General features: G+C 52.1%; 1 protein-coding gene across 3 annotated transcripts; it reads left to right on the top strand.

Moving 5' to 3' along the window:
• Positions 1-1,552: 1,552 nt before the first annotated feature.
• On the top strand, positions 1,553-13,111 carry THEMIS2 (thymocyte selection associated family member 2). 3 transcript variants are annotated; one of them, XM_061186907.1, is made up of 7 exons: positions 1,553-1,646; positions 3,890-4,030; positions 6,666-7,076; positions 8,706-8,860; positions 9,248-9,772; positions 12,177-12,333; positions 12,760-13,111. In XM_061186907.1, the coding sequence occupies exons 1-7, from the start codon at positions 1,553-1,555 to the stop codon at positions 12,810-12,812; spliced, it is 1,536 nt and encodes a 511-aa protein (XP_061042890.1). In that variant the 3' UTR covers positions 12,813-13,111. The 3 variants fall into 3 exon arrangements, with proteins under 3 accessions (XP_061042890.1, XP_061042891.1, XP_061042889.1); XM_061186908.1 differs by lacking the exon at positions 8,706-8,860 and having other exon boundaries at positions 6,666-6,985; positions 9,203-9,772; XM_061186906.1 differs by having other exon boundaries at positions 8,706-9,772.
• The last annotated feature ends 3,121 nt before the right edge of the window (positions 13,112-16,232 follow it).

The raw sequence follows: 16,232 nt of genomic DNA, 5'->3' as shown, positions 1-16,232 counted from the left end.
CCAAATAAAGTCTGTAGTTCAGTTAACAGCAACGCAGCAATGTTGGTTTCTTAGGTTTGGCAAATGCACCCTGGTAATGTGAGATGTTACCAACAGGGGAATTTGAAACTAGCTGAGGGATATATGGGAAATCTCTACTATTTTTGCAACTTTACTGTAAATCAAAAATTAAAAACAAACAAACCACCACACAAACACCCAGGTAGAATAAAGAGTAGAAAGAAACACAGCAAAATGTTCGTTATATTTGGGAAAAGAATGTCCTCTTTTTATTTGTCAAATGTCTTTAATTAGGGTTTATTCTTTTTATTTTAAACTTTCATTATTTCTGATTAGAAGTCTTCTGTTATTTTAAAGTGACAAAAAACAAAATAAAGCATTTTGTACAATATCTATATCATCTCATTTAATCCTCACGATCAGTTTAGAAAAGATTCTTTCTACCATTTTACAGATGAGGAAACTAAAACTCAACATCAAAGTGATTTGCCTAAAATTATATAACAAGGCAGAGGAGGAGCTGGGACTTGAACCTCTGTCTGACTCCTGAGGCACAGGGAGATGGAAAATCCTTATCCCCTCTGGGGTCAGGAGAAGTGGTTGGTCTCTCTCCTAAGCAGATTTCTCTTTAGCCCAAGGAAGAATTTTTTTTTTTTTAATTAATAACTACTTTATTTATTTATTTTTGGCTGTGTTGGGTCTTCGTTTCGTGCGAGGGCTTTCTCTAGTTGCGGCAAGCGGGGGCCACCCTTCATCGTGGTGCGGGGGCCACTCTTCATCGCGGTGCGCGGGCCTCTCACTATCGCGGCCCCTCCCGTTGCGGGGCACAGGCTCCAGACGCGCAGGCTCAGCAGTTGTGGCTCACGGGCCCAGTTGCTCCGCGGCATGTGGGATCTTCCCAGACCAGGGCTCGAACCCGCGTTCCCTGCATTAGCAGGCAGATTCTCAACCACTGCGCCACCAGGGAAGCCCCCCAAGGAAGAATTTTTAAGTAGAACTGCGTCCTGGAAAGGTAATGAGCGGCAGAGGACCATGGAGTGTCCCGGAGAGGGATTCGGGAGACCTGATGCTCTACCTTCCTCCTCAGACCCAAAGCGCAGGCTGTGTCCCTCCTGTGAGACTCAGAACTACACCAGGAGGGCCATGTTTCCTCGTTCGGAGAGGACAGGGGGGATAACGGGGGTGGGTGGGAGTCGAGGGTTTCTTCTTCATCTTCATCCTCGTCCTCCCTTCACTATGGGGCACCTCACTGACGACTGGGCACGTAGGGACCAGCTTTTATTTACTCAGAGCCTCCCGGATGTCAGGTCCTGGTCTTGACCTTCTAAATCCTGCCACCAATGTGAGAGGTGGGTACTGCAACCCCCTTGTAGAAACAAGGGAACTGAGGACGGGAGAGAGAGGTGGCGCGTCCCAGAACGCGGCGTCGCATTCCCAACGCCCCTGGGCGGGGCGCTCCAGCCAACCCCGCCCCGCTGGGCCGGCCGGGCGGGGTTGCCGCGCTCGGCGGCGGGCGGGCAGTTCCGTCCGCGTCCAGCGAGCCGCGCGGACCATGGAGCCCGTATCGCTGCAGGACTTCGTGTGCGCCCTGGACCCCGCCTGCCTCCCGCGTGTGCTGCGGGTCTGCTCGGGTGTCTACTTCCAGGGTGAGTGAAGGGCCGAGACCCCTCCGACCCCGGCCCCGCGGCGGACTGGTTCTCCCTGCCAGGGCGTTAGAAACCCGGGACATTGCGCCCTGGGTTCGAATCCCGACGCTGCCGCTACCCAAGCTGTGTGATTTGGGGCCACACTCCAACTTCTCCGGGTCACTGCTTTTGCTTCCGTGGAATGCGGGATCGCTGATTGCCCCGCAGGGTGGTGATGGGAAGTCCATGAGCTCAGATACTCAAGTGGGTGGAACCGAGCCAAGCTGGGGTGGAACGGCGGTGCGCATTGCATGAGGTCCGACCGTGCGGGGTCGCGGCATTCAGGCGCTCACGACGCCGGGCTGTTGCTTGATTCTGAAGAGCCAGGTCAGCCTTCCCCTCCGTATGCCCTCCCACTCCTCCCCCTCGACGCCTATCTACACGTCCTTCCTTCAGTACCCCCATCCCGCCTTTGCCCTCTGCTTGGCACTGGGCCGTACTTGATCCGATCAACTCTTCAGTTCTCAGCTAAAATCACTCCTCCTCCGGGAAGCCTTCCTGGCTCCTTGCACACCTGCACATCTGCCCACCTGGCCGCAGCCCGCCTGGTTCACAGGGATGGTACACAGCTGGGGCTTAGTAGTCATTGCCTGAAAGAGTGAGAGGGGAGGGATTGACAGGCAGTGAGGGGCGAGGCGGCGGCTCTGAGGGTGAGGGAGGACCTGTGGGCAACTGAGTGGGAAAGGTGGAGGAGGAGGAGAGAGGGAAGTGAGAGTCTGGGTGGGGTGCGGGAGGCTCCTTCCTTAGAGAGCAAACTATGTCTGAGTGCCCTGCCTCATCCTGTTCCCTCCATCCGCTCCCTTGCTCTGCCACAGCAGCTTCCAGAAAAGTGTTCTGAGGCCCCAAGTGGGGTTCCTAGATCAAGGGTGAGACACATGGAGGGCCCCACAGGGGGCAGGACGGGCCACCACACCATGGGGTCTCGCCAGGCCCACTTGGGACTCTGAGGGATCTGGGTTCAAATCCCGCTCTCTCTGGGGGCTTCCTGCAGGCATCTGTGCTCTGTTTGCCCTCCTCTTGACACCCCCTCCCACTGTGTGTCACAATACTTGCGTTTCCTCATTATGCTCCCCCCGGCGGGGGGGGGGGGACGGGAGTGGCAGAAGTGAGGGTAAGAGAAGAATCTGACAGGATGAGAGTGTGGGAGTGGGGTGAGGTGGAGGGGGGCAGATGGTGATACTGATGGGGCAGATGCCTGTGGTCACCGCGTGGTTAGGAGCCCCAGTTTGGAGGCAAATGTCCTGGGTGGAGTCCCAATTCTGCCTCCTATTACCTGATGATCTCGGGTGGCCCATTCACCCTTGCCAAGGCTCGGTTTCCGTATTTAGGAAAGAGAAACTGTCCTTCCCTTCAGGGGCAGTCATGAGTCTTAAGTGCCATGACACATCTGCAGTGCCGAGCACAGCGCTGGGCATATAGTTAGTTCTCAGCACCAGGGCTGCTCTTGTTACCAGCCCCGAGCGTCTGTAGACAGAAGTGTGTGTTTTATGAGCCTGTGTGTATTTTCCTGGGGATAAGGGGTGGGATTTTCATCCGCTTCTCAGGGCTGTTGTAAAGGACCCTGCCGGGGCTGCCCCGGGGGTGGAGTAGAGTCAGGTGGCCTGGAGGCTTGCCCACCTGCACTGTCTGTCCCTCATCAGCAGGATGGGTCGCTGTGTGTGAGAGATCTTTACTGAGCACCTTCCATGCTCTGGACCCTGCTATAGCCCTTTAAACCTTGTAAGTCAGGGCCCAGACCCGCCTACTGGGCCCACCCTGTCAGCGGCCCGCCATCCTCTCCTGTGCTTCCCTTAACAGCAAGTCATCTGAAGAAGAAAGCGCCAGTGTGGGTGTTTGGCTTTGTGTGATCTTGGGGCAGTCACTGAACCTCCCTGGGCCTGATTTTGTAGCTAATAAGGGAACTGGGATTTACTGGGTTGTTTACTCATTCATGACTTAAACACACACACTTCGAGGCTGGGCCTGTGCTGGCTGAGATGGATCAGTCCTGCCCTGTGAGCTGAGTTCGGGAGGCAAGGGGATGTGACCACAGAGGGGTACAGTCAGTGCTAAAAGAAGGCAGAGCGGCATCAGGGAAGGGCATTCCAGGCACCGCAACAACGTGTGCAAAGGTGTGGCCGAGCAGTGCCTGGGGGGAGCAGGGCACAGGCCGCCCAGTGCTTGGCCTTTACTGAACGGGTGAAACTGACTCTTTGTCTCCGCAGGCTCCATCTATGAGATCTCTGGGAATGAGTGCTCCCTCTCCACAGGAGACCTGATCAAGGTCACCTGTGTTCGCCTCCAGAAGGTGGTCTGCGAGAACCCGGGGACGGGCCAGACCATGGAGCTCGCTCCCAACTTCCAGGGTAAGGCAGGCACCTCTATCTCCCTGAGTGTCCTGGAACCCTCCAGGCACACCCTCGGGCACACGTGACCCCAGCACAAACTCCCACCCCTCTAGGTTGGCACACACTGCTCTCACATCCACCGCTACCCAGCCCTGAGACCCGAATGTCCTCTGAGTGCTCTGACGGTGCCCTGAGCTGGCGTGGCTGCGTCCTCTCCATGTCCATCTCTGATTACATCTGCCTCTTGGCTGGGCCTTTTTTTGTTTCATGTCTTTGTCCACATGCCAGTTTTTGTATTCGCTCCCACATTCACTCACCAAACATTTATTGACACTTGCTGTGTGCCAGGCCTCATGCTGGGGGCTGGGGTGTGGGGTTCGGGATGAAGCAGATGCAGCCCTCTCCGGTGGGGAGTTTCCAGGATGGCAGTGAGGAGGACAACAGCACAAGTAGGCGCCAGTTTGAAGAGGGCCCCGGGCAGGAGTGGCCTGCCTCAGAGGTCTGTGCAGGCTTCCTGGAGGAGGTGGCACCTCAGCTGGAGGAAGGATCCCAGCTAGAGGGAGTAGCATGAGCACACTGGTGCTCCAGAAACCCCCCATAGCGCAGTCACTGCAGGAGGTGTGTAGTGTGGTGGACCATGGGCCTGGACGCTGAAGCCAGCAGCCTGGATGGGAATCCCACCTCTGCCGGCTACTAGGTGTGGCCGTGGTTAGTTCCCGTGACCTCTCTGCGCCTCAGCTTCCTCTTCTGTAATGGGGCGGTCAGCCTTGATGTGACAATTAAATGAGTTGCCATGTATGATGCACTTAGAACAGGGCTGGGCTCAGAGCAGGCACCCTCTGCAGGCTTGTTCTCAGTATGGTTTCCTGTGATCGCTGAAGGGGACCAGTGAGGGCATGGGTTCCAGGTGAGGGGAAGTGGTGGGGAGGTGAGCGGGAGCCAGACCACAGGGGGGCGGGGGGAGCTTGTGTGGGGCACGGACACATTTCGTTCTTTTTTTTTTTTTCAAGGCTTTTTAAATTTAATTTTTTAATAAATTTATTTATTTATTTAGTTTTTGGCTGTGTTGGGTCTTCGTTGCTGCGTGTGGGCTTTTCTCTAGTTGCGGCGAGTGGGGGCTACTGTTCGTTGCGGTGCGCGGGCTTCTCACTGTGGTGGCTTCTCTTGCTGCGGAGCACGGGCTCTAGGCGCATGGGTTTCAGTAGTTGCAGCATGCAGGCTCAGTAGTTGTGGCTCGTGGGCTCTAGAGCGCAGGCTCAGTAGTTGTGATACACGGGCTTAGTTGCTCTGCGGCATGTGGGATCTTCCCAGACCAGGGATCGAACCCATGTCCCCTGCATTGGCAGGCGGATTCTTAAGCACTGTGCCACCAGGGAAGTCCCCACATTTCGGTCTTTATTTTGAAGGTATTAAGTAGCCAAAGAGCTTTTAAATAGGGAAGTGATGTGTTTTGTTTTGTATTTTGAGGTTTTTAAAAAATGTGAAATAATTTCAAATTTACAGAAGACTTGCTAGAACTCCTGTATACTGTTTATCCAGATTCACCAGTTAAGCATGTTGTTACATTTGCATTCCCTCTCTCTGTATATTATATATGCATACACACACACACATATATACATATGAACATATATTACTATATATGTGTGTGTATATATATCTTTTTTCTGAACCATCTGAGAGTTATAGACATGATGCCCCATTACATCTGAATATTACTCCCAATATTTAGCTTATCTCCTAAAAAACAAGGACATTCACTCACAAAACTGTAGTTCAGTGATTAAATTCAGGAAATTTAATATTGATACAATACTACTGTCTAACCCACAGTCTGTATTCAGATTTCACCAGCCGCCCTACTAATGTCCTTGATAGCCTGGTGTTTGCCTTGATCCAGAATCTAGTCCCAGATTGCACATGACATTCAGTTGGCCTCCTTTAGTCTCCTTCAGGCTGGAATAGTTCCTCAGCCTTCCTTTGTCTTGATATCAACATTTTTGAAGAGTCCCGATCAGTACGTTTGCAGAATGTCCCTCAGACCGACTTTGTGCGGTGCTTCCTTGAATAGATTTGTGTTGAGGGTTTTGGGCAGGAAGACCCTGGAAGTGATATTATGTCCAGACATGGGGTATTTTAGGCCAGTCTGGTGGCAGAAGAATGGACAGGGCAGGGGGATGGGTAGAGGGGTGGTCAGAGGTCATTTGGCCGGTAGCTCCTGGGTTTCTAGTTTGGGAGGGACTGTGGCACTCAGCCACCCAGGATGGGGTGGTAGGTGCTGGTGTGTGGGAATGGAGCAGTGGTGAGGTATCTGGAGACAAAGATGGCAAAGTGAGAGGCAGGTGGGGTCGGGAGGTAGGAAAATGTGGCAGTGGTTTTTTCTGTTCTGTCTCTGGTGACAATCCCTCTGCGTCCGTGCCTGTGTCAGAAGGAACTGTCCCCACCCCTGCCCTCACTGTCCATTTGCAATGGTCACTTGCTGCCTGCCGTCCCTCAGCCCTGCAGCCTGGATATCCAAGTGCTGGCCCACCCTTGGCCCCTGTCCTCGGGGGATTCTGGCTGGTTCTCTGCAGCCAGACCTGGGCATGGGATATGCGGCCCTGGGCCCGGCAAAGGTCTGCCCCACCCTGACACCCCCTGCTGTGCCCCACAGGCAACTTCAGCCCCCTCACTGGCCCCCAGAGCTATGGAACCCTGGAGGAGCTGGTCTCTGCTGCAACCCAGAGCTCCAAGCAGCTGCCCATCTGCTTCATGTCGACCCACAGAATCACCACCAAGGCCAGGGTGGTGCCTCAGGAGCAGCCCCTCAAGCTTGAGGCTGTGGAAATGCACCTCGGGACCTGCTGTGCCCGCTGTGTGCTGGGCACCGGGGCCCAGCAGGTCCTTCTGCACCTGCCCCTGTCCCAGAAGGGGCCCTTCTGGGAACTGCAGCCTGGGCCCCCTCGGACTCTGCTCCAGGTGCTGCAGGACCCGGCCCTGAGGGACACCATCCTCACCTGCCCCGCCCTCCCCTGGCGCTCCCTGACCCTGATGCCCCAGTATGAGGTCGAAGCCGTCATGCACTGTGAGTTCCCCGGGCAGGTGGGTGGGCCCGGGGGCGGGAGGGACAGAGGGGGCCCTGGGGAGCTGCTCTGATGGGAAGATGCCCCCTATCCCCGTGGATAGTCCAGGGATTCCAGGTGGTTTACCTGGTATATACAACGTAACAGAATAAAGAATCCCCAATAGTGGAAGTTAGGTGCAAAAGGAGATAGGAAAACGGGTAACTTGAGTGAGGTCCCACGTACTTCATAAAGTTTGGCAAAAGTTGGGTTGTGAGGTTGCCCGCAGCTAGGACAAAGAAACATAGTGTTAGAAAGTGCAGCGTTGACCATTTGCTCAGGAGAAATATATTTTCCTGTTGCTGGGGAGAGCAGGATTGTTCGTGAAGGGCCTCCTGTCCGGGAGGGTACTGTCTGGCCGAATCCCCCGGCTGTTTCATAGGTTACTTCTTAGGACAGGCTGGTGGCTGCACACAGAGGGTTGGTGAAACAGAGGCAGAACCTGGCCAGGTCTGGCCGGTCGGAGGCCAAGCTGGAGCAGAGGTAGAAGAATGGGTGTACGTGTAGAGGTCCCCAGGGCACCCCCATTCTTCAACCTCCACTCAGCCTTGGCCTCTTGACTGGCCAGGTTCTGCCTCTGCCTCACCAACCCTTCTCTGGATTCTGCCAGCAGTCTGACTGAGGACTGTCCTAAGAAACAACCTATGCTTTGTTTACTAGTTTTTGTAAAAATAACGAGTTGGCTACCCTGGAGAATGAGGCAGCTCAGGTAATTTATAAAGCATTCTGAAGAAAAAAACAAGTGTAATGAACCCGCATGTGCCCATCTCCCAGCTTCAGCCAATTATCAGCTCATCTGGCACAGAGCAAAAATCCCAACCACGTGACCTGAGGGAAGTCACCACCACTCCTCGGAGCCCGTGTTCTCATCTGCAAAACAGGGAGAACATTCCCTGTTCTGTCTTCCGTGTGGTGCGGCTCAAACAACATAGTGGGTGGGCCAGTTTTCCTCAGACTCTTACAGAGTTTATGCACCAGGCGCTATCAATGCCAGGACAGGGGGAGGTTGTCCAAAGTCATGTAGTCAGTGTCTTTCTTGATTTGGTTCTATCTATTTAAATCCAGAAAGGATTTGGAAAGACAGCTTATAAAATTACATTCAAAATTCAATTAAAATTTTTAAAGTGAACTGATTGGATATTCAGTGATATTAAGGAATTATCAAATTATTATTTCAGTGTGATCATAGCCTAGTGGTTATTATTTATGAAATTTTAATTACCCCTTCTTTTAGCAATACACATTGAAATAGTCACAGATGGCAAGATGTGATTATTCTGATTCCAAATAATCCAGTGGAGGGGGAATGGATAGATGGGGGTATAAAGGAAAGAAAATGGGCCATGGGTTAAATGTTGAAGCTGGGTGACAGGTACATTGGGGTTCACTATACTATTCTACTTTTATAAATATTTTTAAAACTTTTTATAGTAACTTTTTAAAAAGAGGTTGAAGGAAAGAGTGGGCAAGGAATCTGGTACGATAGGAAAACGCTGGTAGGAAAGAAAAGATGAAGACAGCAAAGAGGTTAGCAGGCTCAGACCTCTGAGGGGGGGAGGGTGCGCGCCGGAGCTGACCTCTCCCCTCCACAGTGCGCAGGACCATCGTCAGGATCCCCTCCACCCTGGAGGTTGACGTGGAGGATATCACCGCCTCCTCTCAGCACATCCACTTCATGCAACCGCTGCTGCTGAGCGAGGCCCTGGCCCGGGGAGGCCCCTTCCCCCTGCCCACAGAGATCCTGGAAGTTCCGGAAGGGCCCCCCATCTTCCTCAGCCCATGGCTGAGCTCCTTACAGAAGGGCCAGAGGCTCTACATCTATGGCCTGGCCTCGCCACCCTGGCGGTTCCTGGCCTCAACCAAGGGCCGAAAAGTGCCCAGACACTTCATGATCTCCGGGGCCTACCAGGGCAAGCTGCGGCGGCGGCCGAGAGAGTTCCCCACGGCCTACGACCTCCTGGGTGCTCTCCAGCCAGGCCAGCCACTCCGAGTAGTGGCCACAAAGGACTGTGAAGGAGACGAGTTGGAGAACCCCGGGTTCATGTCCCTGGCCATGGGAGACAGGCTGGAGGTGTTGGGGTCTGGCCAGGCCCTTGGGGTTCAAGAGAGGGACATGGACGTCCTGGTGTGTCAGCGGCTGAGTGACCAGCCTGGGGATGAAGAGGAGTATGAAGAGGCAGAGGACCAAGAACAGATTCTGCTGCCCCTCCACCTCTCTGGCGGCTTCGTGGAAGAGTTGGGTGATGGCCGGCGCTACAGCCTGCAGGATCTGATTGCCCAGTTCTCACTGCCCTGTGAGGTCAAGGTGGTGGCCAAGGACGCCAGCCACCCTGCTGACCCTCTGCCCTCCTTCCTGGGCCTGCGGCTGGAGGAGAAGATCATGGAACCCTTCTTGGTGGTCAGCCTGGACTCCAACCCTGAGATGTGCTTCGAGGTCCCTCCCCGGTGGCTGGACCTGACTGTCGTGGAAGCCGAGGGGCAGCCAAGCCAGCCGGCTGGGCCCCTCCCCGTAGTCCCAGTGGAGGAGCTGACAGAGGCCTTCTATTATCACCTTCGGAAGTCACCGGCCTTTGAGGGTCAAGCTCCTCCGCCCAGGCCTCCGAAAAGTAAGGGCCTCAGTGGGCAGAAGCAGCAGGTCAGCAAGGCGAAAGGTGTCAAGGTACCAACAGAACCCAAGTGGGCAGGGAGGGGCCACCTGTAGGGATCATTGGGGTCCTGCCGTTTCTTCTTTGTCTGCCTGGCATCACGTGTCTCTTACAGCTGTACAGAATGTGCAGTTTGTTTATTTATTTAGTTAGTTAGTTTTGAATTTTATTTTTTTATACAGCAGGTTCTTATTAGTTACCTATTTTATACACATTAGTGTATATATGTCAACCCCGATCTCCCAGTTCATCCCACCACCGCCACTACCCACCCACCCCCGCTTTCCCCCCTTGGGGTCCATATGCTTGTTCTCTACATCTGTCTCTATTTCCAGAACGTGCAGTTTATAAACGTGCACGCTTTGTACCTATTATTCGATCCTGACCATCCTGACATTGGTGTGATCATCCATATTTTACAGTCGAGAAAATGAGGTCTCAGCGACTGTGAGACTCACCCAAAGTCACACAGTTTATATATGGGGGGGCCTGAACTGGAGCGGAAGCATTGTGACTCCAAGTTCACGGTGCTTTACCTCTCTCTGCTACCCCGGCTGTCACTCCTTAGCTCAAGTTACAGCATTTTTCACCTAAACTCTTTGAGCAGCCTCTTCAACCCCTCCCCACGGCTGTCAGAACGGCCTCCCACGTCCTTCCCTGGTCACTATGGGGCCTCAGCCCCACCTTCTGAAACCTTCCGTGGCTCCCCATTGCTGGGGTAATGCGAACCCCTTAACATGGTATCCAGGGTCCTTCATAGCTGACTTCAGTCTCACCTTCCCAGGCCCACCTTCCACCACTGCTCAGCAGCTCCAACCACAGAGGAACTCCTGACGCTCTCGGTATGCCAGGATTCCTGCCTCAGCACTTCACACACGCCAGTCCTTTTGCCAGGAACGTTCTTCCTCCTTTCAGACTCACGGGCAAGGCTCAGCTCACATTTCCTCCAAGGCGGTGACAGTTCTCTCTCTTCTGTAGTCACACTGCACACTGTACATAGCTTGGAGGTGGGAGGCCATGTAGTTTTAATTAGTTGTACTTGGTCTCTGGCTAGAACAAGAGTCCTGTGGGGCAGGGACCTCCCACTCCAAGGCAGGCAGAGAAAGTGCCAGTGAGTCCGAACTGAACCAAATTGAATCACAAGCGGGCAAAGAACGTCAGAGTCAGAAACACGAAGTTCACGTCCTTGTTTCCTCACTCCGTGGGCTGTACTGCCTCTCTGGGCATGTTCCCTCACCAGTGAGCCTGGGATAACATCACTAACTCTCAGTGCTGTTTTGTTAGCCTCTACTAGTGGGGCACTTACCCTGGGGTGGCCCCTTACACGTACGTACTGCCCCACCCAGCTCTCACGGCGTCCCTCTGAGGTGGGCGCTGATAGCCATGCTCTGCTGAGAATGGGGGGCGTGGCGGGGTGGGGGGGGAGTGATCTACATAAAAAGCACTTTGTAAACTGTAACAAGCATACTGTTTTGGGATGTGCAGAGACTTGGATTTCGTACTGTGTGGGGAGGCAGTGGGATGGCAGTGGAAGTTAAAAAGATGAACCCTGAGCGATCTCAGCCCCAGAAGGGGCTCGTATCTGTGGGGCAGGGGGTAGGGTAGTCGTTTTCTGACAGAACCAAAACTAGACTGGGACATCTGAAACACAGGCCTTGTGACAGTGCTGGAAAGAATGTGGTACAAAGAGTTGAGACCTCCGTTCCAGCCTTGGTTCCTGATGGCTCCTCTGGGATGGCTCCTGCTTGTTGCCCTAGAACCAGCAATTTCCCTCCCTGGGAATCAGTATTCTCCGCTGCTCATCAGGGAGCCGTACTGTTTGCTTCTGAAAGCATGACATGGTGGGAAGAGGAGCGGCTTTGCAGGCCACAGACATGGTTCTGCGTCCGAAGCCTGGCCTAGCCAGGGATCCCCCGTGCGAGGCTTGACGTGGCACACTCTTTCTGAGCCTGGTTCCTCACATGTGAACTGGGGACTCAAACAGCTCAGAGAGTCACTTGAGGATGAATGAACGGATATGCATACAGCTTCTGGCACATGGCAGGATTTCAGTAAAAGTCCTCTTCCTTCTGGGACCCCTCTCAGCTCTGCACTCTGTTTGTCCTGAGGCTTTGTGACTACTTTTTTCTCCTTCAGCAAAAGATTTGGAGGACAATGACCAAATCCCTGTGTAAAAACGCAGGGACACCCTGTCTCTAGCCCCCAACCCTGTCATCTCTCACCCTGGCCCCTTTCTCCCCTGCTAAAGAACAGTTCAAGTGCTTGTAGCAAAAACACCTGGGGTCCTGAGAAGCCATACGCTGAAAAGGAAGTTCAGAGGGGAGCAGAGGAAGTGAGATTTGAAGGAAATTGCATTTCATGTACTCTCTTACTCCATTTCTTGGGATCCTGCTAACTTCTGCTTTTTCTCCTACTTAGTCTTCTGAAGCCTTCCAATTGCAGAAACCATCTCTGCTGCCTAAACCCAAGAGGAAGACCTTGCCAAAGGTCACCAAGGACAGCTGCAATTTATACAGTAAGATTCCTGGTCACAAGAAGGGTCTCAGGCCCACTAAGCCCATCACTCAGGATACAGGTGAGTCTGTCAGCCCCCGTTCACCCCTGTCTTTCCTTCTCCCCTCCCCCATGCCATTCTGCTGCTGCTTTTGCCTCTGATGGTGCTGGCCATACCCTCAGCAGGGCCCTGCCCGTGAGTGACCCTTCCACAGTCCCAGTTGGATGGACAGGCCTATATGAGATGGGCTGAGGCTGAAGGGTCCCTACTGTCCTTCTCCCAGTGGCTCCAGGGCCCTGGCAAGGAAAATGAGTTCATCCCCCAACTACCCAAGGCACACAGGAGAATGTTTGCGAAGTGTTCAGACACAACAAACTGTGGTTTCTGGGCTAGCAAGGACCTTAGAGCATCCAGACCAAGCCCTCCCCTGTCCAAGGGAGGAAAGTACCCTAAAGAGGGGAAGGAACCTAAGGCCAAAGGTCCTCACTGACTTGGATTCTTTTGCAGATGATGAACATGATTACGAAGAAATACTTGAGCAGTTTCCGAAAACCCTCTAGGTGCTGGAGGAACCTTACTTCCTAACTGCTGCTTCTCAGGGAACCCGAGATATCAGCCAACTATTACAAGCCTTTAGAGGACCTTGGACAAGGTCTCTCAGAAATCAGACTGTGGACAAGGAGTGGCCGGGTGGGGACGGACTGGAAATGGGAAAGACCCTGCACCAGCTTCCCTTTGGCTTCTCTGGGCCCAGCACCTTGCATTTGGCTCCTTCAGCCTCGGAGCTTTGGTACCAAGTAGCCAGCTGGGTTCTACTCAGTCCTGCACCCCAACACCAGTTGTCCCACTGGTTAGTGCAGAAAGGAATCCAAGAGACTGCCCACCTTGGTGACGGCAGCACAGTGCCTCCTGCCTCTTGGTAAAGGGGCCTCAATCCTGATCACACACTGCACTGAGAGCCTTTTGTAATGTTGGCCGCCCCTGCTCCACTCTCTCCTCCCTCTCCCCGTCCCCCACCCAGGCTCTGAGCCCCTGAGGGACCAGGACTGTCTTCCTCATCTCTGCAGCACCCAGCACATGACAGCTGTAGGTGACTATCCAAGATTATTTCACTTTAAAACCACAGAATAAAAATGACATCTGAGCTTCTGGAAAAATGATAAGAGATTATCACTTATTAAGTTCTGTCTGTGTACCAGACCCTTTACAAACCCCATCTAAGTCAACTCTCTGAGGTAGACAAGGCCTGGTTTTAAAGATCGGGAAACAAGCTAGTCTAGCGTGCTTCAGCGGGCAGGCTAGTCATGGGCCTGCGTCAGGATCCTTGCTCACCACCTACAAGTGATTTTAACCTCTCTAAGCTTCAGTTTCTTCACATGCAAAATGAAACTAAGTTATCTACCTCAAAAGATTATTTTAAGGATCGATTGAGATAATATCTATAGAGCCTTTAGCACAGTGCCTGGCTCATAATAAACATTCAATAAACATGTTAGTATCATTACTGTTGACCAAGATCAGAGAGCTGTACGTGTCTCTAAAACCAACACCCCTTTCACATGCTTACACTGTCTCCTAGTCATGGAATTCATCCCAGTGTTTATACTATGTTCCTGGGCTGTGGAGACAGAGCCAGTATAACGAGGTAAGAGAAGAAATACAAGCCTGTGTCTATGCAGAGGATAACTCCGTTTCCAGGGTCAGTTAAGGCCTGTTCAGTAAGGTAAGACCACAGGCCTCACTTCCTAGAAGTAGTGGGACTTTGGTTTCTTGGGCTAATGCAGTCACTGGAACTAAGCACCATGGTCAGCAGAGGACAGGAGAGAGACAAAAAGATGGAAGGAGTGTCCAGTGGAGGCAGGAGCCGAAAGAGGGTCAAATTCCCACTCCTGGATTCTAGGCACTACACCTGAGTGTGTCCTTCCTTTGCCTCCTAACATCCCTCTGGCTCTCTGGACCCATGTACTTCCCAGGCCGCCACACTCCAGCAGGGCATTCTCCAGGTGACCACTGAGCGGTGACTACGTGCTGCTGGGCCAGTCCCCAGTATCTAGCACCCATGTTCATCTCCACACCAGTTCCCATGCCCTCCTCCACAGATGCAATCTCTACCACACAGGAGGACCCTGAGGAAGAGAGTACTCTGGGAAAAGCAATAAGCAAGAGACAAAGTTCCTCCTTGGCACCGAACCCCTAGGGATCACGACCCCATGCAAATGTCAACAGTTTCACTTTCATGTTTGCAGTTAATCTTGGCACCAAATTGAGCAAGATCACAAAAGGGGGGCAGAGGAGAGGGCCACCAGTTCCCACAAAAGGGGATTTCGGAGTGGCCAAATGCTGCCATGAGGAGAAAGGCAGCAATTTCATAGCAGGGAAAGCTGGGCTTCAAAGGAAAACATGTTTGAAAACCACAACTGTGAATGTCTTACTAGAGCAGTGAGCGTAGGAAGGGAATGGACCAAAGGCAGATACCACCCTCAGGGTGCTTTTGTCTTCTTTACCTCTGGAATAAACCGCTGGGTGGTGGGGAAGGAATTATAATGGGACTAGAGAGTCCCCCAGGCAGTGGTCTCCAAAGTGAGCACACAAGATGACTGACTGGGAAACAGAGAAGAACTACAGTTGACCCCCCACACGGTCAAAAAATCCACATACAACTTTACAGTTGGCCCTCCGCACCTGCAGATTCGACCAACTGCAGATCGTGTAGTATGTGTTTATTGGAAAAAATCCGCGTGTAAGTGGACCTGCACAGCTCAAACCATGATGTTCAAGGGTCAACTGTATTGGTACATCCTTTCATATTTATTTTTAATATCCTTTTTCATTTCTAATTTTGAGTGTTTTGTAATATATATAACAAACTAATATAGTAACAGAAGTAAATAACTGCTAAATAAATGAATATAACCTGGGGATGCATGCTCAAAAATTTATCAAGAGTTTTGAATTTCCCTCAACAGCATTTTAAAAAACAAATAAAAAAAAAAAACCAAACAAATCTATTAATTCACATCGGACACTAATTCTTACTGGCTTTTCTCTAGTTAAATCCAATAAAGTACCACTATTTCCCAAGGAGCCTCATCTCCCACCTGTACACCTAAAGAGATCTTCCTGAGACTAGGCTGGACTCATGGCTTGGCTGTGACACTGGGGATTTCTGAGAACTTGGGTCACAGTGCTGTTCCTGCTGTCTCAACAATGTACCAAGAGAACACTGTATACCTGACATCCCAGGTGACCACAAATATCCAAAATGCAAGTTCCCCTGGCTTGAGCAGGTAGAAGCTCTACAGAGGCTGGCGCTTCACTCTGCTGAGGAGTGGCCTACCTCTGCTCAGCCCCACGGGCCTCCATAGTGCTCAGAATCCACAGAGCTCCTGTGAGACCGTGTCACTGCCAAGGTGGCAGGGAATTCAGTATCCCTGAGCAGCTACTCTGTGTTATTGGGAATGCTGAATCAGCAAGTCCTGGGACACCAATCTCTTATTTTGCTTTATATTCCTAGTAGCTGACCAATGGGTTGACACAGTAGGTATTCAATAAACACTCGCTGAATTAATGAGTAAGTAGTTTTTGATTGCTAAATCATCGAATTCAAAATCAAAAGAAAAAGTGACTTCCACCCAGAACCACTGCTATTGCCCCCTTGCCCATTTGAGGGCATTAGCATGGTAACTAGAAAGAGAAGTCCACCACCCATAAAAGTATCCTATCATGCATTCCATATTCAAATGTATATGCTTTTTTAAACCTGTTTTTAACCATTGTTCTTTCTTGTAGGAAACAATCAAGAATGGACATACTTGCAAATGAACATACTGGTTGACTGACTTTTAAGCATCTGCACAGCTCCCCAGATGGGAACTATCCTGCATGTACAGAAAATAACAACCACATTGTTGTTCATTGTCAGAAACCAAGGGGGTGGAGCCTTCTCCACACAGCTGCTGGTAGATCTCATTTAGAAACAC

The sequence above is a fragment of the Eubalaena glacialis genome, chromosome 3 (assembly GCF_028564815.1).
Source record: "Eubalaena glacialis isolate mEubGla1 chromosome 3, mEubGla1.1.hap2.+ XY, whole genome shotgun sequence".
In the NCBI taxonomy this organism is placed as follows: Eukaryota; Metazoa; Chordata; class Mammalia; order Artiodactyla; family Balaenidae; genus Eubalaena; species Eubalaena glacialis.
This window is presented reverse-complemented; position numbering and strand designations above follow the sequence as displayed.